At 48.1% G+C, this 23,154-nt stretch overlaps 1 protein-coding gene across 1 annotated transcript in view; it reads left to right on the top strand.

Moving 5' to 3' along the window:
- PITPNM3 (PITPNM family member 3) overlaps positions 1-23,154 on the top strand; it is a 207,156-nt gene that overhangs the window by 108,485 nt on the left and 75,517 nt on the right. Inside the window, 2 exon segments of the mRNA XM_039914417.1 lie at positions 13,914-13,990; positions 16,222-16,457. Coding sequence (XP_039770351.1) covers positions 13,914-13,990; positions 16,222-16,457 — 313 coding nt within the window.

The raw sequence follows: 23,154 nt of genomic DNA on the forward strand, positions 1-23,154 counted from the left end.
GCTTCTCTGAGGGACCGTGTCCGACCTGCTTAGCTTGGATTTGCCCCAGCGTTCAGAACAGTGCCGGGCACATGGTAAGCACTTAAAAATTCCATTAAAAAAAAAAAAGAGACATGAAGGTCCAGTCCTGTCAATTCGGAATTTTCCCGGAGAAACACGATCGATCCCCCCCGCCCCACCCCGGGGATTGCAGGCTCCCGAAGTTGCGAGTAAAGAGCTTTCTCGGCTCGGGGGAGAGTTGGCTTTTTGGAGGGAGTTTTCAGATCTCATAAATAGGGAAAGGGATAAACCCAGTTAATGTGCTGTTATTCTTCCGGTAAATAGATCGCAGTCCCCCAGGTTGTACGTGAGCCGGTTTGAGAGCTCGTAATGGCCTCTCCGTTCCTCTCCGCTACGTTTCTAGGGTATCCCCTCGGCTCCCTCAAGCACTCAGGAAGGCTGGAGGAGAGCACGTGCTCTATAACGGCCCGTTCTAACGGGAAATAAATATCTGGAGCTACTGCGGGGATGGGGCATCAATTCCCCCGTGCCAGAACCCGAGAGACGAGGTGTTGACCGAGCATCTAGTGAAGGCAGTGTGCTGTACTGAGCGCTTGGGAGGTGCGACAGAGCCAAGAGACGTGTTCCCTGCCTACAAGGAGCCGACGCTCTGATGAATGGCAGGGGCAGAGAGAGTTCCTCCTGAGGCATCCTGTTGCCATCGATGGAAGTAGAATATGAGGCTGTGGACCGGTGGTCTGACCCAATAATAATAATAATAATAATAGTGATATTTAAGTGCCTACTATATGTTAGGCGCCGGGGTAGATACAGTCAAGTCAAACACAGTCCCACACCATCTAAGGTGGGGCAGGAGAATCACATTGCATTCCCATTAGACGGGCGAGGAAACCGAGGCCCAGAGCAGCGAGGGGACTTGCCCGACGTCACATCCCAACTCTCCCACTTGTCTCCCGTGTGACCTTGGGCAAGTCACTTCACTTCTATGTGTCAGTCAGCCAGTCGTATTTATGGAGTGCTTACTGTGTGCGGAAGACAGTGCTAAGCACTCGGGAGAGTACAGTGTTTATTCGGTCGTATTTATCGGGCGCTTACTGTGTGCAGAGCACCGTAGTGAAAGCCCTCGGAAAGTACAGTACAGCAAGAAGGAGAGACGATCCCTGCCCACAACGGATTTACGGTGCCGGTTTTCTCATCTGTAAAATGGGGATTAAGGCTGTGAGCCCCTCAGGGCCGTGGATTATGTCCAACCCGATTAGCCTGTGCCTGCTCCAGCATGCGTGGCTCAATGGAGAGAGCATGGGCTTTGGGGTCCGAGGTCATGAGTTCGAATCCCAGCTCTGCCACTTGTCAGCCGGGTGACTGTGGGCGAGTCACTTCACTTCCCTGGGCCTCAGTGACCTCATCTGTAAAATGGGGATTAAGACTGGGAGCCCCACGTGGGACAACCCGATTCCCCTGCGTCTACCCCAGCGCTTAGAACAGTGCTCCGCACACAGTAAGCGCTTAACAAGTACCAACATTATTATTATCTGGCACAGGAAGCGCTTTACAAATACCATTTTTTTAAAAAAAGTGGCAGAGAAGGGATTAAAACCAAGGCAGCTTTACTCCCAGGCCTGGAATCTTTCTACCGGGCCCCGCTGCTGTTCAGAAATGGGTTTTTCATTTACGAACGCAGGTTCTGAAGTGACAGACATCGGGGGAGGATCTTGATAATTGCAAAGGAATCGATCCCTTCTGGTCCTGACCAGTGGCTTACCCTGCTGCTGCTCACCCACTCCCGTATCGTAACGGAAGCTGCCGGGTCTTGGACGGAGGAGAGACGGGCGCCCGCTGCCTCATGGGAATAACGAGCTCGTGTTTGGGAAGCACAGTGCGCCTGTGAAATAATATTACCATCGGCGGGTGTGAAAACAAACACCTCCAGGTCTCTGCTATGCCAGCAAATCCCAAGCCTCTACCACATACCAAAATAGGAATCCAGACGGCCTTTTATTAATTGCCTCCCGGAGACTGATTATTTTCCCTTTCCCTTCTATGACTCGCGGAGAAATGCAAAACTCCTTGGTTACGCTTCCTCCCGTGGCAGTGGGATGAGATAATCACCCACAGTCATCATCGGGAAGCAGTGTGGCTTAGTGGAAAGATCCCGGGCTTGGGAGTCAGAGGTCGTGGGCTCTAGTCCCGGCTCCGCCACTCGTCCGCTGTGTGTCTTTGGGCAAGTCACTTGACTTCTCTGTGCCTCAGTTACCTCATCTGTAAAATGGGGATTAAGACTGTGAGCCCCACGTGGGACGACATGCTTATCTGATATCTATCCCAGCGCTTAGAACAGTGCTTGGCACATAGTAAGCACTTAGCGAATACCATTATTATTATTACTATTAGCTGTGACCCAAATCCCTTGTGACGACCCACAGATGATTCCAAGTTGATGGAGCGGTGGATGCAAATCCCATCAGCTTTCTCTTTCAGAAAATCACACCTCAGATTCCCGGACCTGTCTGTTCACGTTCAGTCCTCTGCCCAAAGTGGACATTCGATAGATTGAATTGACAGTGACAGCGATGACTCGGGAAGGCGGGAGCCAAAATATCCCAGAGGCTGCTGCTTTCGTCTCGTGTGACTGAAAGTTTAGAGAGCGAGGCGGGACGGGACGGGTGTTGATTTCTTTAAGGAAGGAAGAAGTTGTTCTCCAGGACAGTTTTTGATCTTTTCGTGTAGTACCGAGAGGACGCTGTAGTTTGAGAATGGATTTGAAGTCTCCTAGGGGATTTGACTTCGTCATAATACCCTGAATTGGTGGAGGGCTTTCATTCACTTTTTCCACCCCAATAATAATAATAACTGTGGTATTTGTTAAGCGCTTACTCTGTGCCAGGCACGGTACTAAACACTGGGATAGATTCAAGGAAATGGGGTTGTACACAGTCCACACCCCCCACGGGGCTCGCAGTCTTAATCTCCATCTTCCAGATGAGGTGACCGAAGCCCAGAGAAGTGAACTGACTTGTCCAAGGTCAGACAAGTGGCCGAGCCGGGATTAGAACCCAGGTCCTCGTGACTCCTAGGCCCCTGCTCTATCCACTGAGCCACGCTGCTTCTCCTTCTTCTGTGCTCGCACCCTCCTTGTGAAGTAGGGAGACTCAGGTATTTTAATCCCCGTTTTACCGTGAGGAAACTGAGGCAGAGATGAAGTGCCTCGCCTGGGGTTCCACCGCAAGCCACTGGGGGAAGCTGGGAATAGAACCCAGGTCTCCTGGCCCCCAGCCTGATGGTCTTCCTAGTCGCCCTCTCTCATTGTACTCGAAGGCTGGACCCAGGATGAACCCTGACCTCTAACCCTGAGGTGGCCAACCTGGATGCAGAACCTTGGGGGCTGCTTCCATGCCGTGTAACCTCGGGCAAGTCACTTACCGTTGCACCGAAGCTCACATTAGACAAGCGCATGGCCCAGAGGACGGAGCACGGCCTGGGAGTCCGAAGGACACGTGTTCTAATCCCGGCTCCGCCACTCATCTTCCGTGTGATCTTGGCCAAGACACTTCACTTCTCAGCGCCTCAGTTACCTCATCTGTAGGATGGTGATGAAGATTGTGATCCCCATGCGGGACAGTGACTGTGTCCCACCTGACAAGCTTGTATCTAACCCAGCACTTAGTATAGTGACTGGCACATAGCAAGCGCTTAACAAGTTCCGTAGGAAAAAAAGACAGCCCGGGCGCGGGGAGGTAATGAGGGAGCCAGTTTCCGAAGTGGCAGTGGTATTTACTGAACACGACTTGGGGGCGAGGCACTGTACCGAGGGCTTGGGAAAGCTCAGGACCCTTTCCCGGCCCACAGGGAGCTTACACTCTCACGGGGGTGGGGCAGATCCCCAAATATTCGCAACTCGGGGTTGTTGGGAGAGGGTCGTCGGAAATTCCGGTAGGAGACTGGGCCGGGGGCTCGGACGGGAGGCCCGTGGCCGAGCGGTGACGCGGGGAGCCACTCTGCGCATTTAACCAGGGAGCGGCGGGGAGGTCGGGTTGACGGATGTCAGGCCGAAAAGGAACCACAAACACACCTCTCTGTCAGGAGCTAAAGATACCCGTCATCGAGCAGGGGCATCTGTCACTTGGAGAACTCAACAGAATAGCCCATCTTGGTCGTCTCTGGAAACGCGGCCTAACTTATTTTCTGTAATTATACTTTTTTATCACAGTGATTACCAGCTGAGCGAATGGACCAAATTGCTAGGTTCCTCGGGAAGGCAGATTGTTTCAATGCCAAGCCACTCGGAAGCGGGGAGAGAAATCTCCACGTGAATAGAAGAGTTACTGTGGGCTCGGGCAAAGATCCTCACTTGGGAAAGGCTTCTGGCGAAACTCGCCCTCTGGAATTCATCGTGCTAAGCAAGGCGCCCGTTACGTGTGTGTGAGCGGGTATGTGTGTACGTACTTGAAAGCACACCTGCTCTTTTTTCTTGCTTTGATGGTATTTAAGTGCTTACTAGGTGCCGGGCACTCTACTAACTGCAGGACCGGTTACAAGGTTGTCAGTTAGGACACTGTCCCTACCCCACAAAGCATTCAAAGTCTTAATCCCCCCCCCCCCTTTTTTTTTTTACAGATGAGATAACTGAGACACGGAGAGTGAAGTGACCGGCCCAAGGTCACGCAGGAGACAAGTGGCAGAGCCGGGATTAGAACTCAGGTCCTTCTGACTCCCAGGCCCGTGCTCTATCCGCTAGGCCTCGCTGCTTCTCTAGACACTCTGGTTTTCTAGCAGCATCCACTGTAGACTGTGTGCTGAGCGATGACCACTATTTTCAATTATTAGTTTATTTGGACCGCTATGAATCAACACGTTATCGGGGCAAGAGAGTTTGCATGCGCTGATGAAGCTTAGAGCTATGCCCTTGAGAGAGATTCTCTCGCCAGGGTTACCCGTAATGGAGAGGTCTAAGCCGAAGCGTCTTAAGTTGACTCGCGTGTGCTGGAGAGCAGCGGCGTGGGAAAGCGTCACGGATGGACGATCAAGTGATCGAACTGTTAATCAAAGACAGCGGCGGAGACGGCAGGTTTTACTGAGCAGAAGAAGGCAATGGTAAACCCGTTCTGTGTTTTTTACCAAGAAAACTCCATAGATGTACATACCAGAATGAGCGAAGGTAGGATGTTCTGGAGAAAACATGTCCCCGGAGGCCCGATGGATCGATAACGATTCGACGGCATTTGTTGATGGTGATGAGCGGGTGCGCGGTTTTGTTGAGTTACATCCACGTGCTTACCGTTCTGGGGCTTCAAGGCCAAACGGATGGGAGAGTGAGAGAGACAAGAAGGATGGAGAAGGGAGAAGGAGGTGATATTAGTCACTTAACTTCTCGGTGCCTCAGTTACCTCATCTGTAAAATGGGGATGAAGACTGTGAGCCCCACCTGGGACAACCTGATAACCTTGTATCTCCCCCGCCGCTTAGAACAGTGCTTGGTACATAGTAAGCACTTAAATACCACCATTATTACCATTATTAGTATATTAGGGTCAGAGGTCTGGACAGGGGCCACTGGCCAGAGAGGAATCTTGGGTTGGGCCTTTGTTAAACTACGTCTCCCGGAATTTCTTTCTGTCCCTGCCCAGACTTTCTCTTCTTCCGGCTCCTCCCTCTCCATCTTCTTACTCCTTGTCTCCTTAAGCTCGCAAGCCTTTCTGATCTAGGGGGAAGCAAAAAGGCCAAACCTCTATTGGTTAAGAGCGGGAGCGCCTTTGGATGGGAGAGGGAAAGAATGACGCACGTACATCTATTACTTGCTCTGAATCTCCCAGATCTGAGCCCTTCTCAAACAGTCTGCAGTCAGCGATCGAGGGACTGCTGCTTGGTTCAATCAATCAATCAATCGGTGGTATTGATTAAGCACTTACTGGGTGCGGAGCGCTGTATTAACGGGTAGAGAGAGTATTCATTCATTCATTCAATAGTATTTATTGAGCGCTTACTATGCGCAGAGCACTGTACTGAGCGCTTGGAATGTACAGATCGGCAACAGATAGAGACAGTCCCTGCCCGTTGACGGGTTTACAGTCTAATCGGGACTGTATAATATATAATAGTATATATTACACATATAAATGTAATATTTATATATTAAATGCGCTTAACAAATGCCATAATTATCACCGTGCTCTCTCAGATGCTCAATTCAGTGTTCTGCCTAGAATAAACCCTCAGGAAATGCCATTGATTGATTTTTTTTTTTCCCCTCCTGCATGATTCCATTCAGAATTATGATCACGACTGCCCTTTGGTCGAAAGCTCAGACTGGTATGTGATTACTTTATTCACAACCATAATTTGAATAATGATGCGATTAGCATACATTGCAATAAAGAGGCTATAAATAAAATCACAGAGAAATGTAAATCACCACAATCCCTTCAAAGGAGCCCAACTCCGTTAGGATCGGCCTTATTTTTGCCTCATTAAACGGCTCTCGGTGGTAATAAAACACATAGTTTGCCGTTATTCCGATTCGTTTCGGCGGTTAATGTGATTTTCCTGCCGTTTTCCGGAGTGGGTCAGATCACTGCCGTTCCCTCTTCCGTGGAGCTACGGCTGTGGGGTTGCATTTTCCACAGTCGTCGGCCGTTGACCGTGGAAGCCTTTGGCTTGTTCGGCTTCTGGAACGAGGGCCCAGGTCACCGTGCTCGTGACGGTGAAAGCTCCTCTGGTTACTTAGTTGCAAATCCCTTCTTGCCCTGGCCAGCGGCTAAACCATTTCCGTCGTCCGGTTGAGCATTATGCCAGGGGATGTGTTGGATTCACTGGCATTTGGGGTGGGAGGCCAGGCCAGATGGTGTCCCTGGCGTAGGAGCCGTAGAAATGATTAATTATGGTATTTAGGTGCTTACTCTGTGCCAGGCACTGTCCTAAGCAATGGGGTGGATGCAAGCAAATCGGTTTGGGCACAGTCCCTGTCCCATGTGGGGCTCAGTTTCAATCTCTGTTTCACAGATGAGGTAACTGAGGCCCAGAGAAGTGAAGTGATTTGCCCAAGGTCACACAGAAGACAAGGAGCAGAGCCAGGATTAGAACCCAGGTCCTTCTGACTCCCAGGCCTGTGCTGTAACCATGAGACTCACACTCCTCCTTACCTTATCTGTTGATATGAGACCCAAACCCACCAACCAGCACAAAGCAGCAGGCAACGAAAGAACCCGGCAAAATTTGGTCACTAGCTAATTGATTCCCCCCCAGTCAGTCATTCAATCCGTGGCATTTATTGAACACCACCTCTGTGCAAAGCACCGTACTAGATGCTTGGGAGAGTACAGCAGATTTAGCAGTGCAAGAGTTCCTTTCTCAGCCCTTCGTCTCCCCACAGAGATGTTATCTCCTCCAGGGCTCAAGCTCATAAAGGAAATCACAGGCGAAGTTAAGATCTCATTAAGCCCTATCAGTTTATTCCAAACAGCGCAGAACGTGAAGCAACTGCTTTTTTTCCCATATGACTAGATGGCCTATCGTTCATTAATAAAGATATCAGATCAGCCAACCTCTTTTATTCAGTGTCTATTTTTCCCTGGGACGATGAGGGTCTGTAGAATCCTGATTCACATTAGAGAAACCCATGCTGAGACCCGGGATGATGATTATGGTATTTGTGAAGCGCTTGCTATGTGCCAGGCACTGTTCTAAGTGCTGGAAGATACAAGGTGATCAGGTTGTCCCACGTGGGGCTCACAGTCTTAATCCCCATTTTACCGAGAAGTTAAGTGACTTGCTCACGGTTACACAGCAGACAAGTGTCGGAGCTGGGATTAGAACCCACCACCTCTGACTCCCAAGACTAGGCTCTTGCTACTAGGCTAAGCCATCGCTAGGCCACAGATGTGAATTTAGGTCCCAGGGTTAGGTCACGGTCCTTTGGGGCGTGGGGTTTTCAAGTAAGACATTTTGCCAACGGTTCTCACCACGTCCTTTTTTCTAACAGTCCGTCGGCAGTACTTACTGAGCGCCTCCTCTATACTAAGCACCTGGGAGAACACAGTAGAATAGGTAGACACGATCCCCTCCCTCAAGGATCTGACAAGTCTCGTAGGGGAGCGGAAGATGCTGAAGTCTTCACGTTCAGAGAAGCGGCGTGGCTCAGTGGGAAGAGCCCGGACTTAGGAGTCAGAGGTCGTGGGTTCTAATTCCGGCTCCGCCACCTGTCGGCTGTGTGACTTCGGGCAAGTCACTTCACTTCTCGGTGCCTCAGTTACCTCATCTGGAAAATGGGGATTAAGACTGTGAGCCTCACGTGGGACAACCTGATTACCTTGTATCTACCCCAGCGCTTAGAACGGTGCTCGGCACATAGTAAGCGCTTAACAAATACCAGCGTTACCGTTCGGGAGGAAGGAGGAAAAAGATACGTATGGAGCCGGTGCTTCGGTGATAGGGTATGGAAGATATGTAGAGGAAAGCTATGAGGGAATGGTGTGTGTGTTCGTGTATTGTGCGTGAGTGTGGACGTGGACCCGTGTTTGTGTTTACATCTAACACACCCACTCACCTTTCCTGACTTCTGAAAAATGTGGACTGCACCATTGTAAATAAGCTCTGGTGAGGTGGTAATTCAAATCCTGTTCTGCGAGTAATCTCAGTGTTTTTCTTCTTTTTAAAATCAAGCAAATCCGGTGCCTCTAAGTGCTGCCTGGTCCTGTTTCTCTAATTCTTCGTGGAGTGATTTAAGGGGAAGCTGACTTCTTTTGCTGGAGAATACTGGATTTCCTTGGGTCTTCCTTCTACCTATAGGAGCTTCCTCTCTAAGACTTTCCGTGGAGAAGACAGAAGGGCCATGGCATAGCGGAAGAAGCTTAGGTCTGGGAGTCAGAGGTCCTGGATTCTAATCCTGGCTCTGCCACTCACCTGCTGTGGGGCCATTGGGAAATTCATTTCACTTCTCTGTGCCTCAGTCTCCTCATCTGTAAATAGGGATTCATTACCCCTTCTCCCTCCTTCTTAGACTATTATCCCCACTTGGGTCAGGGACTGTATCCAACCTGATGATCTTGTATCCCATAGCACTTAGTACGATCTTAGCACGTAATAAGCCCTTAACAAATACAATTTATTTATTATTCGTTTTATCCTGCAGCCTTTCCAAGTAGTAGACATTTGAGAAGTGAAAATGGAATCCTGTTTCTGTTTACTTGTGTAACTTGGCTCGCGATACCTCACCTTGTTACACTGTGAACCTGGAATGACGCGCAACAGTGATCACTGTGACATTCGTTGGATGCTTACCGTAGTCCAAGCACTGTGCTAACCATTGAGATAGATTCCATGCAAGCAGATCAGACGCAGTCCCTGTCCCACATTGTGCTTACAGTCTAATGGAAAGGGAGAACTGGTATTTAAACCCCATTTACAGATGAGGAAAATGAGACCCGGAACAGCTACGGGTCCAAGGTCGCACGGCGGGCTAGTGGCGGAGGCAGAATTCGAACCCAGATCCTCTGACTCCCAAGTCTTGTGTTCTTTCCATTTGGCCACGTGGCCTCCGCGTGATACCATCTTGCCTGGTATTCAAGAGCGCTAGGAGTAACCACCCTATTCCTCCCCCCTCTTTCTTCAGGAGGTTGGCTCCTTTCATTATCGGCGGCCTGCGTTATTATCGGTTAATAGGCAGCCTTCATTATCGGCACTTATTGCATGCGGAACCCTGGGCAAGACACCTGTGCAGTATAAAATGCGATCTCTGCCCTTCAAGGGCTGTCGGTCGCAGGTTTCCCTCAGATTCCTTTTCTCTGCCGTCTTCTCTTCCCCACATTCGTTCCGCCGTGTGAGTACTGAAGACCTGGATCTTCAGAATCGGAGGAGAGGGTTTTCTTTGAACAATTCATCAGTAGCTGGGGCTCGGGCTTCTTTCTCTTTTCTATGTTTGGCCTGGGTAAATCGATGTGTCAAACAGCGGATCAAGAATCTGCCAACGCTCTTGACGGATAGTCTTCCTGTGGAATTGTATCGGCAAGAACTCACGTAGTCACAGAACAGCCCCCCCCCCCCAAATATTGAGCCAACAGTCTTTAATTGAAAACACTATAACTTTGGTTGCTCTGGGTGTCCAGCTGCTATTTTTTTAATTCATTCATTCATTCATTCAATCGTATTTATTGAGAGCTTACTATGTGCAGAGCACTGTACTAAGCGCATGGAATGTATAAATCGGCAACAGATAAAGACAGCCCCTGCCCGACAACGGGCTCACAGTCTAAACTGGGGGGGACAGACAACAGAACAAAAGCAAAACAAAACAAGTAGCCTGGCGTCAATATCATCAAGATAAATAGAATCGTAGATGTGTACACATGATTAGCAAAATAATTTTTCATCTGAGTCTCTGTCCTAATCCGGAAATGGAGATCCAGGACCGCCTCCTCAGATGCAGATTTTTGTTCTCTTTACTTCATGGACTCTGATAGTAATAATGATGGTATTTCTTAAGCGCTTACTATGTGCCAGGCGCTGTTCTAAGGTATCTGGGGGTAGATACAAGGTTGTCCCAATTGGGGCTCACAGTCTTAATCCCCATTTTACAGATGAGGGAACTGAGGCACAGAGAAGTTAAGTGACTTTGCCCAAAGTCACACAGCTCGCAAGTGGCGGAGCCGGGATCGGAACCCATGACCTCTGACTCACTAAGGTCTCCAACAACTTCCTTCTGGACAGATTCAATAGACCTCCTCCTTTAGTCTTTCTAGAGCTCCCTAGCAGTGGTAGTAATGGTCCTGATTGTCCTTCTGGATAAAGCCGATGTGGTGATAAATGGTATTAATTAAACATCCGCTGACTATAAAATTTTGTAAGTATCTATGAGATGCAACAGAAACACAAGGCATATTCCCCACCCACCCCCCCCAGCCCAAAGGAGCTTACACTTTAAGTGGGGAGACATATATAGAAATATAACTATTTCTAAATATAGAAATAGTACAAGGGGGTTATGTAGAAATATAACTATTTCTAAATATAGAAATAGTACAAGGAGGTTATGCTGTTTACTTGTTTTGATGTCTGTCTCCCTTCTAGACTGTGAGCCCATTATTGGGTAGAGATTGTTTCTATTTGTTGCTGAATTGTACTTTCCAAGCGCTTAATACAGCGCTCTGCACACTGTGAGCGCTCAATAAGTGCGACTGAATGAATGAATGAATATGAACTTTGTCCAACCTGATTAACTTGTATCTACCTTACCGCTTAGTACGGTGCCTGGCACTTAGTAAGCGCTTAAGGAATACCATTAAAAAAAAAGTCAGGGCTCAAGTTGTTCTTGCCTAGGGAGGGTCTCAACGATCTGCATTTTCCACTCGACTCATCGTCACCACCGATGGTACATATCGAGGGCTCTGCACGGAGCACTGTAGGTTATGGAATGTTGCTCTTTCAAGCACTCCTTCATTTTGGGGATGTTGGGATGAGGAGGTCACTGCATTTCTCTCAAGATCTGCGAAAGTCCATCAGTCCCCTCCTCCCCCCACCCCAAGGTGGTATGAAAGCAACCCCTCTCAGAGACAGAGGGAATCGATCAAATGGCCTGGATGACCCCCTCATCTATCGCTGGATCAATTCAGGGGTAGACTGGGTGACCTCTTGAGGTCCTTGCCCACCCTTGGATTCCTGGATCAAATCGGTGCCTTCTCCGCAAAGGAATCAGGCCGCGTCTCTTTTAGGTTCCGAGAAATGTATTTTTAAATGACATCCCTGTCCGCAGAGGCAAACGATTAAAGCTCACCTCTGTCGTCGAGGTCGGTCTCATGACCTGAATAATCCCAACCACGTTGAACAGGAAATTGCTTCTTAAGTGGTGATGCGGTTTGGCTTTTATTAGAATGAGGGAGAACCGAAATGGAGGTGATAGTTTACCTTGAGTTTGCGAGGGCCATAATTTTCCCTTTTATGCAGGTAAAGATAAATGACATGTTCATTACCAGAGTTTTTTCTGAGGCATCTGATCTGCATTTTCTGACACTCGCCATCTCTCGAAGGGAAATTTCTTCTGGAAGCTGCTGGAGGAGGAAACGGGAGACACTGTTGCTTGATATGGGGTGTGGAAACTGCAGAGCACACAGAAGTGATAATAATAATAATAATAACAATTTCAGTATCTGTAAAGCGCTTGCTATGTGCCAGGCGCTGGTTGTAAGCGCCGGGATGGATACAAGCAAATTGAGTTAGACACTGTCCCTGTCCCACATGGGACTCAGAGTCTTAATCCCCATTTGACAGAAGAGGGAGCTGAGGCACAGAGAAGTTGTGACTTGCCGAAGGTCACACAGCAGACAGGTGGTGATGAGAACTCGGGCTCTTCTGACTCCCAGGCCCATGCTCTATCTACTAGGCCACGCTGCTACTTGTAGGTGGAGAATCAGCCATAATAGTAGTAGTGGTTCTATGGACTGAGCATCCACTGGGCTCAAAGCACTAAAATAAGCACTAGGGAAGGGCGAAATAAACAAGTGACACGTCCCCTGCCCACAAGGAGCTTATACTCTAATGGGAGAGAAGACAACTGTCAGGTCCAAGGTTGGACAAAGCTTCCACCGCATCACCCCAGTTTGGGGCGGGTATCCAACTGAAACTGTAGCATAGATTTAGTAGTTGATGAGCGTTTATGAAGAATTCATTTAGCGCAGCAGCATGCCTAATGGAAAGAGGAGGGACCTGGGGGTCAGAGGATCTGGCTTCTAATTCCGACTGGGTCATTTGTCCGTTGTATGGCCTTGGACAAATCGCAACCTCTCTGAGTTTCCGTTTTCTCATCTGGAAAAAAGAGATGAGATTCCCATTCTTCCTTCCTCGGGCCACGAGCCCTGTGTCTGATCTGATAGTTTTCAATCAGTGGTGTTTAAAAGTTCAATAAGTGCCAGTGATGATGATGATTGAGCGCTTACTGTGTGCAGAACAATGAACTAAGCACTGGGAGAGTACAATACAACAGAATCGGTGGACACATTCCCTGCCCACAGTGAGCTTATGGACTACGGGGGGAGACAGATATTAAACATAAATAAATAAATTACGGATATGCACATAATTGCTCTGGGGCTGAGGGTGGGGGGAATACCAAGTGCTTTTAGGGTACAGATCCGAATGCATTCACGACACAGAAGGGCGAGGGAGCCGGGGGAAAAAAGAGGGCTCAATTGGGGAAGGTTGTTTGGAGTAGATGCGACATTATTAATAAGGCTGTGAAGTGGGAAGAGCGGTGGTCTGGAGTTTATGGAGGGAGAGGGAGATCCAGATCACGGGGAGCAGCTGGGAAAGGGGTTGGTGGTGAGAAAGATGAGATCTAGGCACAGGGAAGCAAACTGGACACCAGAAGAGTAAATAAAGTGTGTAGGCGGGGTTGATTGTTTTACATTTACTCTAACCCAGCCCAGCTACGTTGTCAGTCATTAATGGTATCGAGCGCTTACTGTGTGGAGAGCCCTGTGCTAAGCACTTGGGAGTTGGCAAGTACAACAGAGTTGGCAGACAGGATCCCTCCCCATAAGGAGTTTACAGTAGCACTTAGTATAAGTACTTCAGACAAAAGGATTATTATTAGAAGTAATAATAATAAAAACTGTAAGAATGAAATATGCCTGTCGTCATTCAGTTCATCTTGCCTGCCGCATTTCATAAGAGAAAGCTGGGAATTGGACCGGTTTTGGTTTTTCGATCAGGGCCCGAAATAGATGACCTTTTGAAACCCCTTCCAGCTGTAAAATTCTCTGATCCTAACCTAATTTGAAACGAATCTCCCATTTTCTCTCAGTCCTCCTACGTATTCATGTCAGCTGAAACTCTTGGAGGGAGAGAGCAGATTTATTTGCCTGCGAAGACTGTCAGATTTCTGCATCAATCAAGCTCTGAAATATTTAGCTCCTCTGTTTCCTCTGCAGGAGAATTATACCGAGTGTCACTGAGACGGCAACGATTTCCAGCACAAGGGAGCATTGAAATACATGACGACAATGAGGTGAGCTGTTTTCTTCCCCCAGAGGAAGCTACACTGCTTTCCCCTGTGCGTCGGTCCGATCTGTAAATGTACCCTAACCTGGATTCTCCTAATAATAATGATTTTAATAATAATAACGGTAGTATTTGTCAAGCACTCTAGACCGTAAGCTCACTGTGGGCAGGGAATGTGTCTACCCACTCTGTTATATTGTTATGTTGTACTCTCCCAAGCACTTAGCTCAGTGCTCCGCACACAGTAAGCGCTCAGTAAATACCTATTGACCGATCGAGAGACATGATCCCCACCCTCAGCGAGTTTTCAGTCGTAACCATCTAATGGGTGACCACTTCCCCTGTTAGAATAAACCTCTTGGGGCAGGGGAGCATCGTAACATCACAGAGATAGAGAAGCAGCAAGGCCTAGTGAATAGAGCCCAGACCTGGAAGTCAGAAGGTCATGGGTTCTAATCCCGGCTCCTCCACTTGTCTGCTGAGCTGTGATCCTGGGCAAGTCACTTCACTTCTCTGTGCCTGTTACCTCATCTGTAAAATGGGGATTCAGACTGTGAGCCCCACGTCGGACAAGGGACTGTGTCCAACCCGATTTGCTTGTATCCACTCCAGTGCTCAGTACAGCGCCTGGCACGTAGTAAGCGCGTAACAGATACCATAATTATTATTACTGGTTCATCGCCCAGACAACTGAAGGCCATTTGCCTGCTGACCGAGAACCGTATTTTTCTTGCCCAGCCCGTCTCCTGGCTTCGAGGCCTTCTGAGGGGTTGTGAATGCTTCTCCTTCTTCAGATCTTGGTCTCCCTCCAAAGGGAGAGGAAGAAACGTATAATAATAGATCGGTGATCAATATTTATCGAGCACCAACTGTGTTCCGAGCACTTGGGAAATGTACACTAGAGTTGATAGACACGATTTCTGCCCTTAACGAGCTTATGGCCGAGCGGGAGTGATGGACACCAAATTTACAGGCAGAAGGAAGATATAAAATATAAATATAGGTATGTAAACGTGTACGAGTCTCCAAATGATTAGGTAGCACAGAAGTGCTGAAATGACAGTTGGGGGACGAAAATAATCTGGGAAGGCCACCTGGAGGAGATGTGATTTCTGGAGGGCTTTGAAGATGGGGAGAGCAATAGTCTGCTGGATGTGGAAGAGGAAGAAGTTCCTGGAAGGAGGAGGAGCTTTGAGCAAGAGGTGGGCAGTGGGTGAGAGGAGAAGAAGGCACACTGAAAAGGGAAGGCTCCAGAGGAATGAAGTGCGTGAGCTGGGGTGGAGTGGGAGAAGAGAGTGGATGAGTAGGAGGGGGAGTGCCGACGGAGTGCCTAACAGTCAAGAATCGTAAGTTTCTGTTTCTTGAGGCGAGGATGCAATAGAGATACACTCAGAGTCCCTAGTAGAAATGTTATCCTTTTCTAGGAAAAGGGAGAAACTCATTAAAGCCCCAGACGGTTCTGGAAAGAGTAAGACGATAGTTGCTTTCTTTACAATACGTTCTCTTGGCTAGGGATGAAAATTCTAACAACATTCTAACTTTCCCTTCTAGTACTCCATAACGGGCCACTTGTCCATGGATTCTGACCCACAAATACCTTTACTAGAGAGATCAATTATCCAGAATTCATCACACCCTCCATTCCAGCCTTGGTGAATTAAAAGGCCACGTAAGAGTGGTAGGCCTCCGGAGCACTTGGATTGACTCTGGGAGATTTTCCAAGTGTGGGATGCAGCCGTTCTCCGTCGATGATATTTTTCCTTTTCAAGTCGGGCAGGGGATGGATCTGGCAGAGGAGATGCATTGTCCATTTTGGGCGTCCTGTGAGTTGAAATGCCTCTTGAGGCTGGCTTTCTAGCCCCGCCATGTGAATATCCTTCTTTCATCATCAGACACTTCGCCGGTCTTGGACCCTGACTGTCGGCCATAAGCCTAAATCGGGGAGAGAGTCGGGCGAATCGAAAAGCTCGGCTACGTGCTGTGACTTAAGTAGAAATTCTAGAAAGAAGCAGATATTTTCGAAGGGAAATGTCACATAAGACCACGGGGAGGGTGATGCAAAAGCGAGGGAGGCCTCTTCAAAATTACTAATGATTTTCTGACTGAGCCCCACAGATCCGACCGCTTCTCTTTGGCAGAAACCGCTTCCCAAAAATGTCCTCAAGCCTTCCTGCCATGCTTTTCCCACGTGTTCCTCCCGCTGCCTCTCCCACACGCCGTTTCCTTCCTACCTTTCAGGACGGATCTCAGCAGCGGGCCTGCAAAACTCACGTCCTCCTGCTGGTGCTGCACGGTGGGAATATCCTGGACACGGGGGGCGGGGACCAGACGTGCAAGGCGGCCGACATCAACACCTTCAGCTCGGTGTTGGAGAAGGTGACGCGGGCCCATTTTCCAGCCGCCCTGGGACACATCCTCATCAGATTCGTCCCTTGCCCGGCCATCTGTTCCGAGGCCTTCTCTCTCGTTTCCAAGTAAGTCGGATTTGCATTTTAATGAAGTCATTCTAACGGAATTGGAATGGATGTGGGTGTTGCTCTGCTGGCACGGACTGTGGGTTGAATCTTTTCTTCCTAGAAACGCGGATATCTTGACATTCACTTCTCTGACCTCTTCACGTTCCACCGCCACCTTTCCTTTAAAATGAAGAAGTTCCTCAAAAATGATCGCACCGCGGGTCCCTCTCTAGATTTTGCATTCCACGAGTGAGCATGAGTGCAGTCAAGGCTCTTTGGGGCCAACTTGATGTTTGCTTTTATATGTGTTTACACATAACAAACACTGCAAACAATTGTGTGTGGAAGAATTGTTTTTTTCCATTTGTTTCAGCCCATCTCTGGTATTTACTGAGGGCTTTCTGTGTGCAGAAGAGCTGTACTAAGAGCTTGAGAGCGTGCATTAGCGTTATGCGACATGACCCAAGGAGCTCACGGTCTAGGTTTTATTTTTCTAGGCTGATCTGTTCTTGGGAAGTGGTTGACAGTTTATTCTGTGATCACGGAGGAGGGCGGTTTCATTTGTGTCTGTTGATTAAAGTGAAAAGTGAGTGAAGAATTGACTGTTAAAGAATCGCGCTTTGGATTGGGAATGGAGTCCTAATTAACCAAGCAGAAAGCATCTGAAGGAAGCACATATTAACCCAAGTCATAGGTGCATAATCAGTTTCAGTTATTCTGGGGAAAAATAAACGTGAAGATCTCATAGCCCAAAACTAAATCTGTGTTATAAGAATAGTAATACTATAATAATAATTGTGGTATTTGTTAAGTGCTTGTTATGTGTCAGGCACTGTACTAAGCAGCAGGGGGGAATACAAGCAAATGGGGCTGGACACAGTCCCTAGCCCACAATGGGCTCGCAGTCGTCATCCCCATTTTAGAGATGAGGTAACTGAGACACAGAGAAGTGAAGTGACTAGCCTTAGATCACACAGCAGACAAGTGGCGGAGCCGGGATTAGAACCCGTGACCTTCTGACTCCTAGGCCCGTGCTCTATCCACTAGGACAAGCTGTTTATGGTACTTGTTAAATGTTTTCCATGTACTGTACTGAGCAATGGGGTAGGTTCAAGATAATCAGTCTAAGTCGGTGGAAGTAGGATTTAATCCGCATTTTACAGATGAGTTAACCGAGGCACAGAGAAGTTGAGTGACTTGCCCAGAGTCATACAACAGGTGAGTGGCTGAGCCGCAATTGAGACCCAGATCCTCTAAACCCCCAGGCCCGTGTTCTTTCCACTATTTTACGCTGCTTCGCTAAGCGTAATTTACTTGTTACTAACATGAGTTATAATTTCAAATTGCTTTGGAGTTTTGAGACCGGTTCCTACTCTACGTTCATTTGTCATAGATTGTAAAACTCTAGATTGTAAGAGCCTTATGGGCAGGGGATGTGTCTACTGACTCTTTTGTACTCTTCCAAGTGCTTAGTACAGTGCTCTGCACACAGTAAGAGCTCAATAAAGACCCTTGATTGATAGTTAATTTCGCACATGCCAAGAGAAAAAAATGCATGCAGGTTCATCTGAACTACTAAGAATGTTTTAAGGAAAATTCATTGAACTTGGAGTGACGAAAGCACGTCAAGCCTGCAGAGTGTGGATTTTCAGACTGCATTAGTTCTGGTGAAAAAGCCATCTGACTTCGGAGAAGTTGCTGTAAGGAGAGAAAAAAAAAATAGATGGATGGATGGAGTGTCTTTAGAGTGGGCCCTTGTTATGAGGAACTGGGAGATGAAGGGGTTTTTTGTGTGTGAATGGAGTATGAAAAAATAATAGATTGCAAGTGTCAGCAAGTCAAAGAGTGTTTTGGAAAAGGGTTTTCCTGCCGAAAATTCCTTTACAGGCCCAACTGCAGCAAAGCGAGATCTAGTGGGGATTGTGCCATTCAGGGAGGCACTGTCTCTCCGTTCCTGTTGACGAGATGCCCTTTCCCCGCCTTTCCGCCCGAAGAACCTGATGCCGGAGTACCCAAAAGTGTCGGGGGCATACAGTCTTGGGGCTAGGCACCCTGGAGAGGTCCGAGTCTAGCCTGCATTGGGTTGTGGGGGGAGCCCGGGGAACCCCCCAAACTGCCAGGAGATTTGGCTGGGCCAGAGCGTCTGCCCTGGGGCTGGATGAACCCCGGAACGCACCCCAGCAGATTATCGTGATAAAACGCCAGTCTTGTCTTACGCTGTCAAGTCATTTCCTACCCATAGCGACTCCATGGACACAACTCTTCCAGAATGCCCCACTCTCCGTCTGCAATCGTTCTGGTAGCATACCCGTAGAATTTTCCAGGTAAAAATACGGAAGTGGTTGCCTCCTTCCGCTCGGTAAACTTGAATCTCCACCCTCGACTCTCTCCCGTGCCGCTGCTGCCCAGGTGAGCCTCGACTTGTGGCAGATGGCTTTCCACTCGCTAGCCGCTGCCCAACGCAGGCCAGGAATGGAAGGGGTATGCCTCTGCTTGATTCTCCGTCCGTAACTAAGGCTGGTAGAGTGTTGGAAATTCTCCATCCTGAGTGGGGGAAAATGCCAGTCAGCTAATGTCATTTGACATTTCTGCTCTTGATATTTCTCCTCTACTTTGACGTTTCTGCTCTTGATATTTCTCCTCTACTCCCTCCCCTTTGCATCGATTATGAATTCTGCTGCATCCCCCTTAAAGCCCTTTGATATTCACCCCAGCCCCACTGCACTTATGAGCTTCATCTAGGTTGTGGACTGAGTTGAATCTGATTATCTTGGATCTATCCTGGTGCTTAGTACAGCGCTTTTCTGGTCCCCTTCGGTATTTGTTGAGCACCTACTGTGTGCCAGGCTCTGTATTAATTGCTGAGGTAGACACAGGCTAATCAGGTTAGACACAGTCCACGTCCCACATGGGACTCGCAGTCTTAATCCCCATTTTACAGATGAGGGAACTGAGGCACCGAGAAGTGAAGCCCAGACTAGTGGCGGAGCCAGGATTAGAACCCAAGTCCTTCTAACTCTGAGGCCTGTGCTCTATCCAAAGACCGTGCTCGTATTTACCCCAGCACTTAATTCAGTGCCTGGTACGTAGTAAGTGCTTAACAAATAGCGAAAAAAAAAAGAGAAGCTGTTATGTAAACATTGGAGAGTTACCCAGATCTTGCCATTTCAGGCTATTCTTCTTGACAGTTTTCTCTGGGCCCGTGACATGCCTTTATTTTGTGTTTAGAAGTCTATTATGGAAAGCCACAGACTGTTCCGGGAATGGTTTCTCTTACTAAACAGAAATGCGTTGTCTGTTTCCTCAACGCTGCTGCATACCGGGAAACCGACCATTACTGCTAATTGCAAAGATGACAGGGTGTCTTATCTGAAAGACTATCTGCTGCCCTAAAAGAAACCTATGGCTATTTTTTTTCCATTCCTCAAGAACCCCAAAGGAAGGGTGAGGATTGGTTTAAGTTCCCAAGTTGGAGGTCATCCCAATCAGCGTGACCTTTCTCTGGATGAATAGCGATGAGCAAGTTTTCGTGTTCCCCTTGGATAGGTCTCTTTTTGTTTTTGAACACTGCTGTTTTCTGTTACAGCTAGTTACCTCAGTAACCTTGCCTGTGGTAGAGAGGTTAGGCTATTATTATTTCCCGGATTTATTTAAAATGGGAGAGGTTGTTGTCATTTCTGTCTCTTGGAGAAAGAAGAGAGAAAAACGGCTTGAAGCAGTTGCCTTTCTTGTGGGAATGTGTTTAATCACTGCTGGATGTAGAAAGTCCATCCACGCTGTTTAGAGAAGCTGTACTGCCTAGTTATTATTATTATTAATTAATTATTATATTTGTTAAGCATTTACTGTGTGCCAGGCACTGTACTAAACGCTGGGGTGGTTACAAGCAAATCGGGTTTTAGGCCTGGTTTCTAATCCCAGCTCTGCCTCTTGTCTGCTATGTTATCTTTGGTAAGTCACTTCACTTCTCTGTGCCTCAGTTGCCCCATCTCTAAATAGGGGATTAAGACTGTGAGTCCCGTGTGGAATAGGGATTGGTTCCAAACTGATTATCTTATCTACCCCTTCACCTAGAACAAAGCCTGGCACATAGAAAGTGCTTAAAAAATATCATTAAAAACCAAAAAGGATTTCCACATCGCCAAAATGTCCCTCGACCTTGAAGTCCTTTCTGGAGAAATGTCTTCTTCTCCCCTGAGGCTGCAGGCCCAGATCGAAGGAATTATATCTACCGGCTAGACCCAAGGCATTTCATATATTTAGTTTTGGGAGAAAGTCTCGGGGAGGAAAAGGAATGTGCCCATTAATTAGGGTTGATCTGAAAGCCCAACACATCACAATGTGATTAATGATTCCTCTCAGTGGAATCCAGGACTTGGCACACTGTTGGACCCAAGAGGAGCATCTAATTGGATATTTATTGCTCGCTCAAGCCGAAAAGTTTTTAACTTCATGTTGTTGGGTCAGCACGGGTAACTGGCCCATCCCAAACCACCCCAGAGTTTCCTCTAACCTCCATTCCTCTTTGTTGTAATTATTCGCCTCATCCATGACGGGGGGCGTCAGCTGAGACATTATTAGGGAGGGCAGTGAGAGCCCAGCCCCGATCTTTTTATCGAGAGAGAGGATGGCAACTCGAATCCTCAGATTTAGGATGCAGTTAGTTCCTGAAAACAACATCTTCAGTCGAAGTGTTGGAGGCCGGTCTTGGATAATGGGTAGAGTATAGACCCGGGAGTCAGAAGGGCCAGGGTCCCAATCCCGGCTCCATCACGCGTTTGCTGTGTGACCTTGGATAAGTCACTTCACTTCTCTGACTCTCAGCTCAGCTGTAAAATGGGGATTAAGATGGTGAGTCCCATGTGGGACATTCCCATGTGGAACTGTGTGGGCACCATTCTGGGCAAAGGCTTGTTTGCTTTCAGGCTGGCACCCCTTGGGCTGAATCAGAGTTGGCCAGGAGTTAAGAGAGTTCCTCGAATCTTGCACCGGTTGGCTCTGATGCCGACTCTGCCCGTCTGAGATTGGACTTTGACCTCCAGCAGAGAAGGCCAAGGTGATGGGTGAAGCCCAGCAGAAAGTTGCCCTAAGCCCCTGGCCATTTGTCCAGGATGACTTATCAGTCAATCGGTCATATTTATTGAGCACTTCTTGTGTACAGGGCACTGTACTCATGCTTGGGAGAATGCAAAACAACAGTATAACAGTCACATTCCCTGGTGTGTCCTCTATTGACTCTATTGTATTGTAAGTGCTTAGCGCAGAGCCCTGCACACAGCAAGCAATTAGTAAACGCTTCCGATTGATGCACTGATTACCGATCGAATGATTTTTCATCTGTAGCGTAAAGCCTAGGGTTGAATGAATAGTGGCATCACTGTAGGGCATATATTGACTTGGCGCCCTGAATAAAAAGGATTGATTGATTGCCAGTCCATCTGTGGTACTTACTGAGCATCTACTGAGTGCAGAGAACTGTACGAAGCACATAGGACAGTACAACACAAACCGAACAGGTATGCACTGCCCTCCGAGAAACAAAACCCACAGGTTTTCTCCCTGAGTTCCCTTAGAATGAAGGAGCAGCGTGGCCTAGGGGAAAGGGTACAGATCTGGAGTTCGAAGGACCCGGGTTCTAATCCCGGCTTGCCACTTGCCTGCCGGGTGACCTTGGGTAACTCACTTCTCTGGGCGATGGTTTCTTCATTTATAAAAAGCAGCACAGTCTAGTGGAAAGAGAATAAGCCTGGGAGTCAGAGGACCCGGTACTAGTCGATCAATTGTATTTATTGAGCGCTTGCTGGGTGCAGAGCACTGTAGTAAGCACTTGGGACAGTACACTATAACAAACTGTGAGCACCAAGTGGATCAGGGACTTTGTCCCATCTGATCCACTTGTATCTAGCCCACTGCTGAGAAGAGTGCTTGATAAAGAGTAAGCGCTTAGCAATTTTAATTTGCTGCGCGATACACCAGGTGAGAAGGAGTGTTTAGTATTTATTCAGGGTATCCCCTTCACAAAGCCCCTTAACAGTGGCCGAGACTCAGGGAACACGAACGTTTTTGCCTTTTCTAAATCAAGGATTTACTATCATCACGTCTCTGACTCCGTATCTTCAAGCTTTCCATGAACAGTCACAATTGCCTTTCTCTCCATTTCCTCCCACTGCCTCTTTCAAGGGCTTCATCCATGTAGTTTCACGGTATTATGTGGGAGACAGTCGAGGAATCCAAGCACCTTCTGAGGTTCTGCTTTTCCTCTGGTGTCCTCAGGTGGGGCTGAATCGAGCCATCGCTGCCCCGTTCAAGAGGTTTCATTTCCCAGGATGGTTCGACAGCCGGTTCCAAGAAAGAAAGAGCCCAGGGAAGAGCGATCCGGTCACAATCTCTCTGCCTCTTCCCCATCGCCTCGATACCTAGGGAACTGAGCTATTACATCTGGTTCCATTTCGGCTCATCCCAAAACAAAAAGGTCCGGTGACCTCGACCCCCTCCTCCCCCCAGTTCCAGACGAGATCTCGTTCCGCATTCCCTGACCCTTATGGCAGGGGTAATAATAATAATAATAATATTTGTTAAACACTCACTATGTGTCAACGCATGAGAAGCAGCATGGCCAAGTGGAAAAAGCCCAGGCCTGGGAGTCAGAGGACCTGGATTCTAGTCAAGCAGTCAATAAATCACATTTATTGAGCACTTACTGGGTGCAGAGCAC

Source organism: Ornithorhynchus anatinus, chromosome 17, assembly GCF_004115215.2.
Source record: "Ornithorhynchus anatinus isolate Pmale09 chromosome 17, mOrnAna1.pri.v4, whole genome shotgun sequence".
Lineage (NCBI taxonomy): Eukaryota > Metazoa > Chordata > Mammalia > Monotremata > Ornithorhynchidae > Ornithorhynchus > Ornithorhynchus anatinus.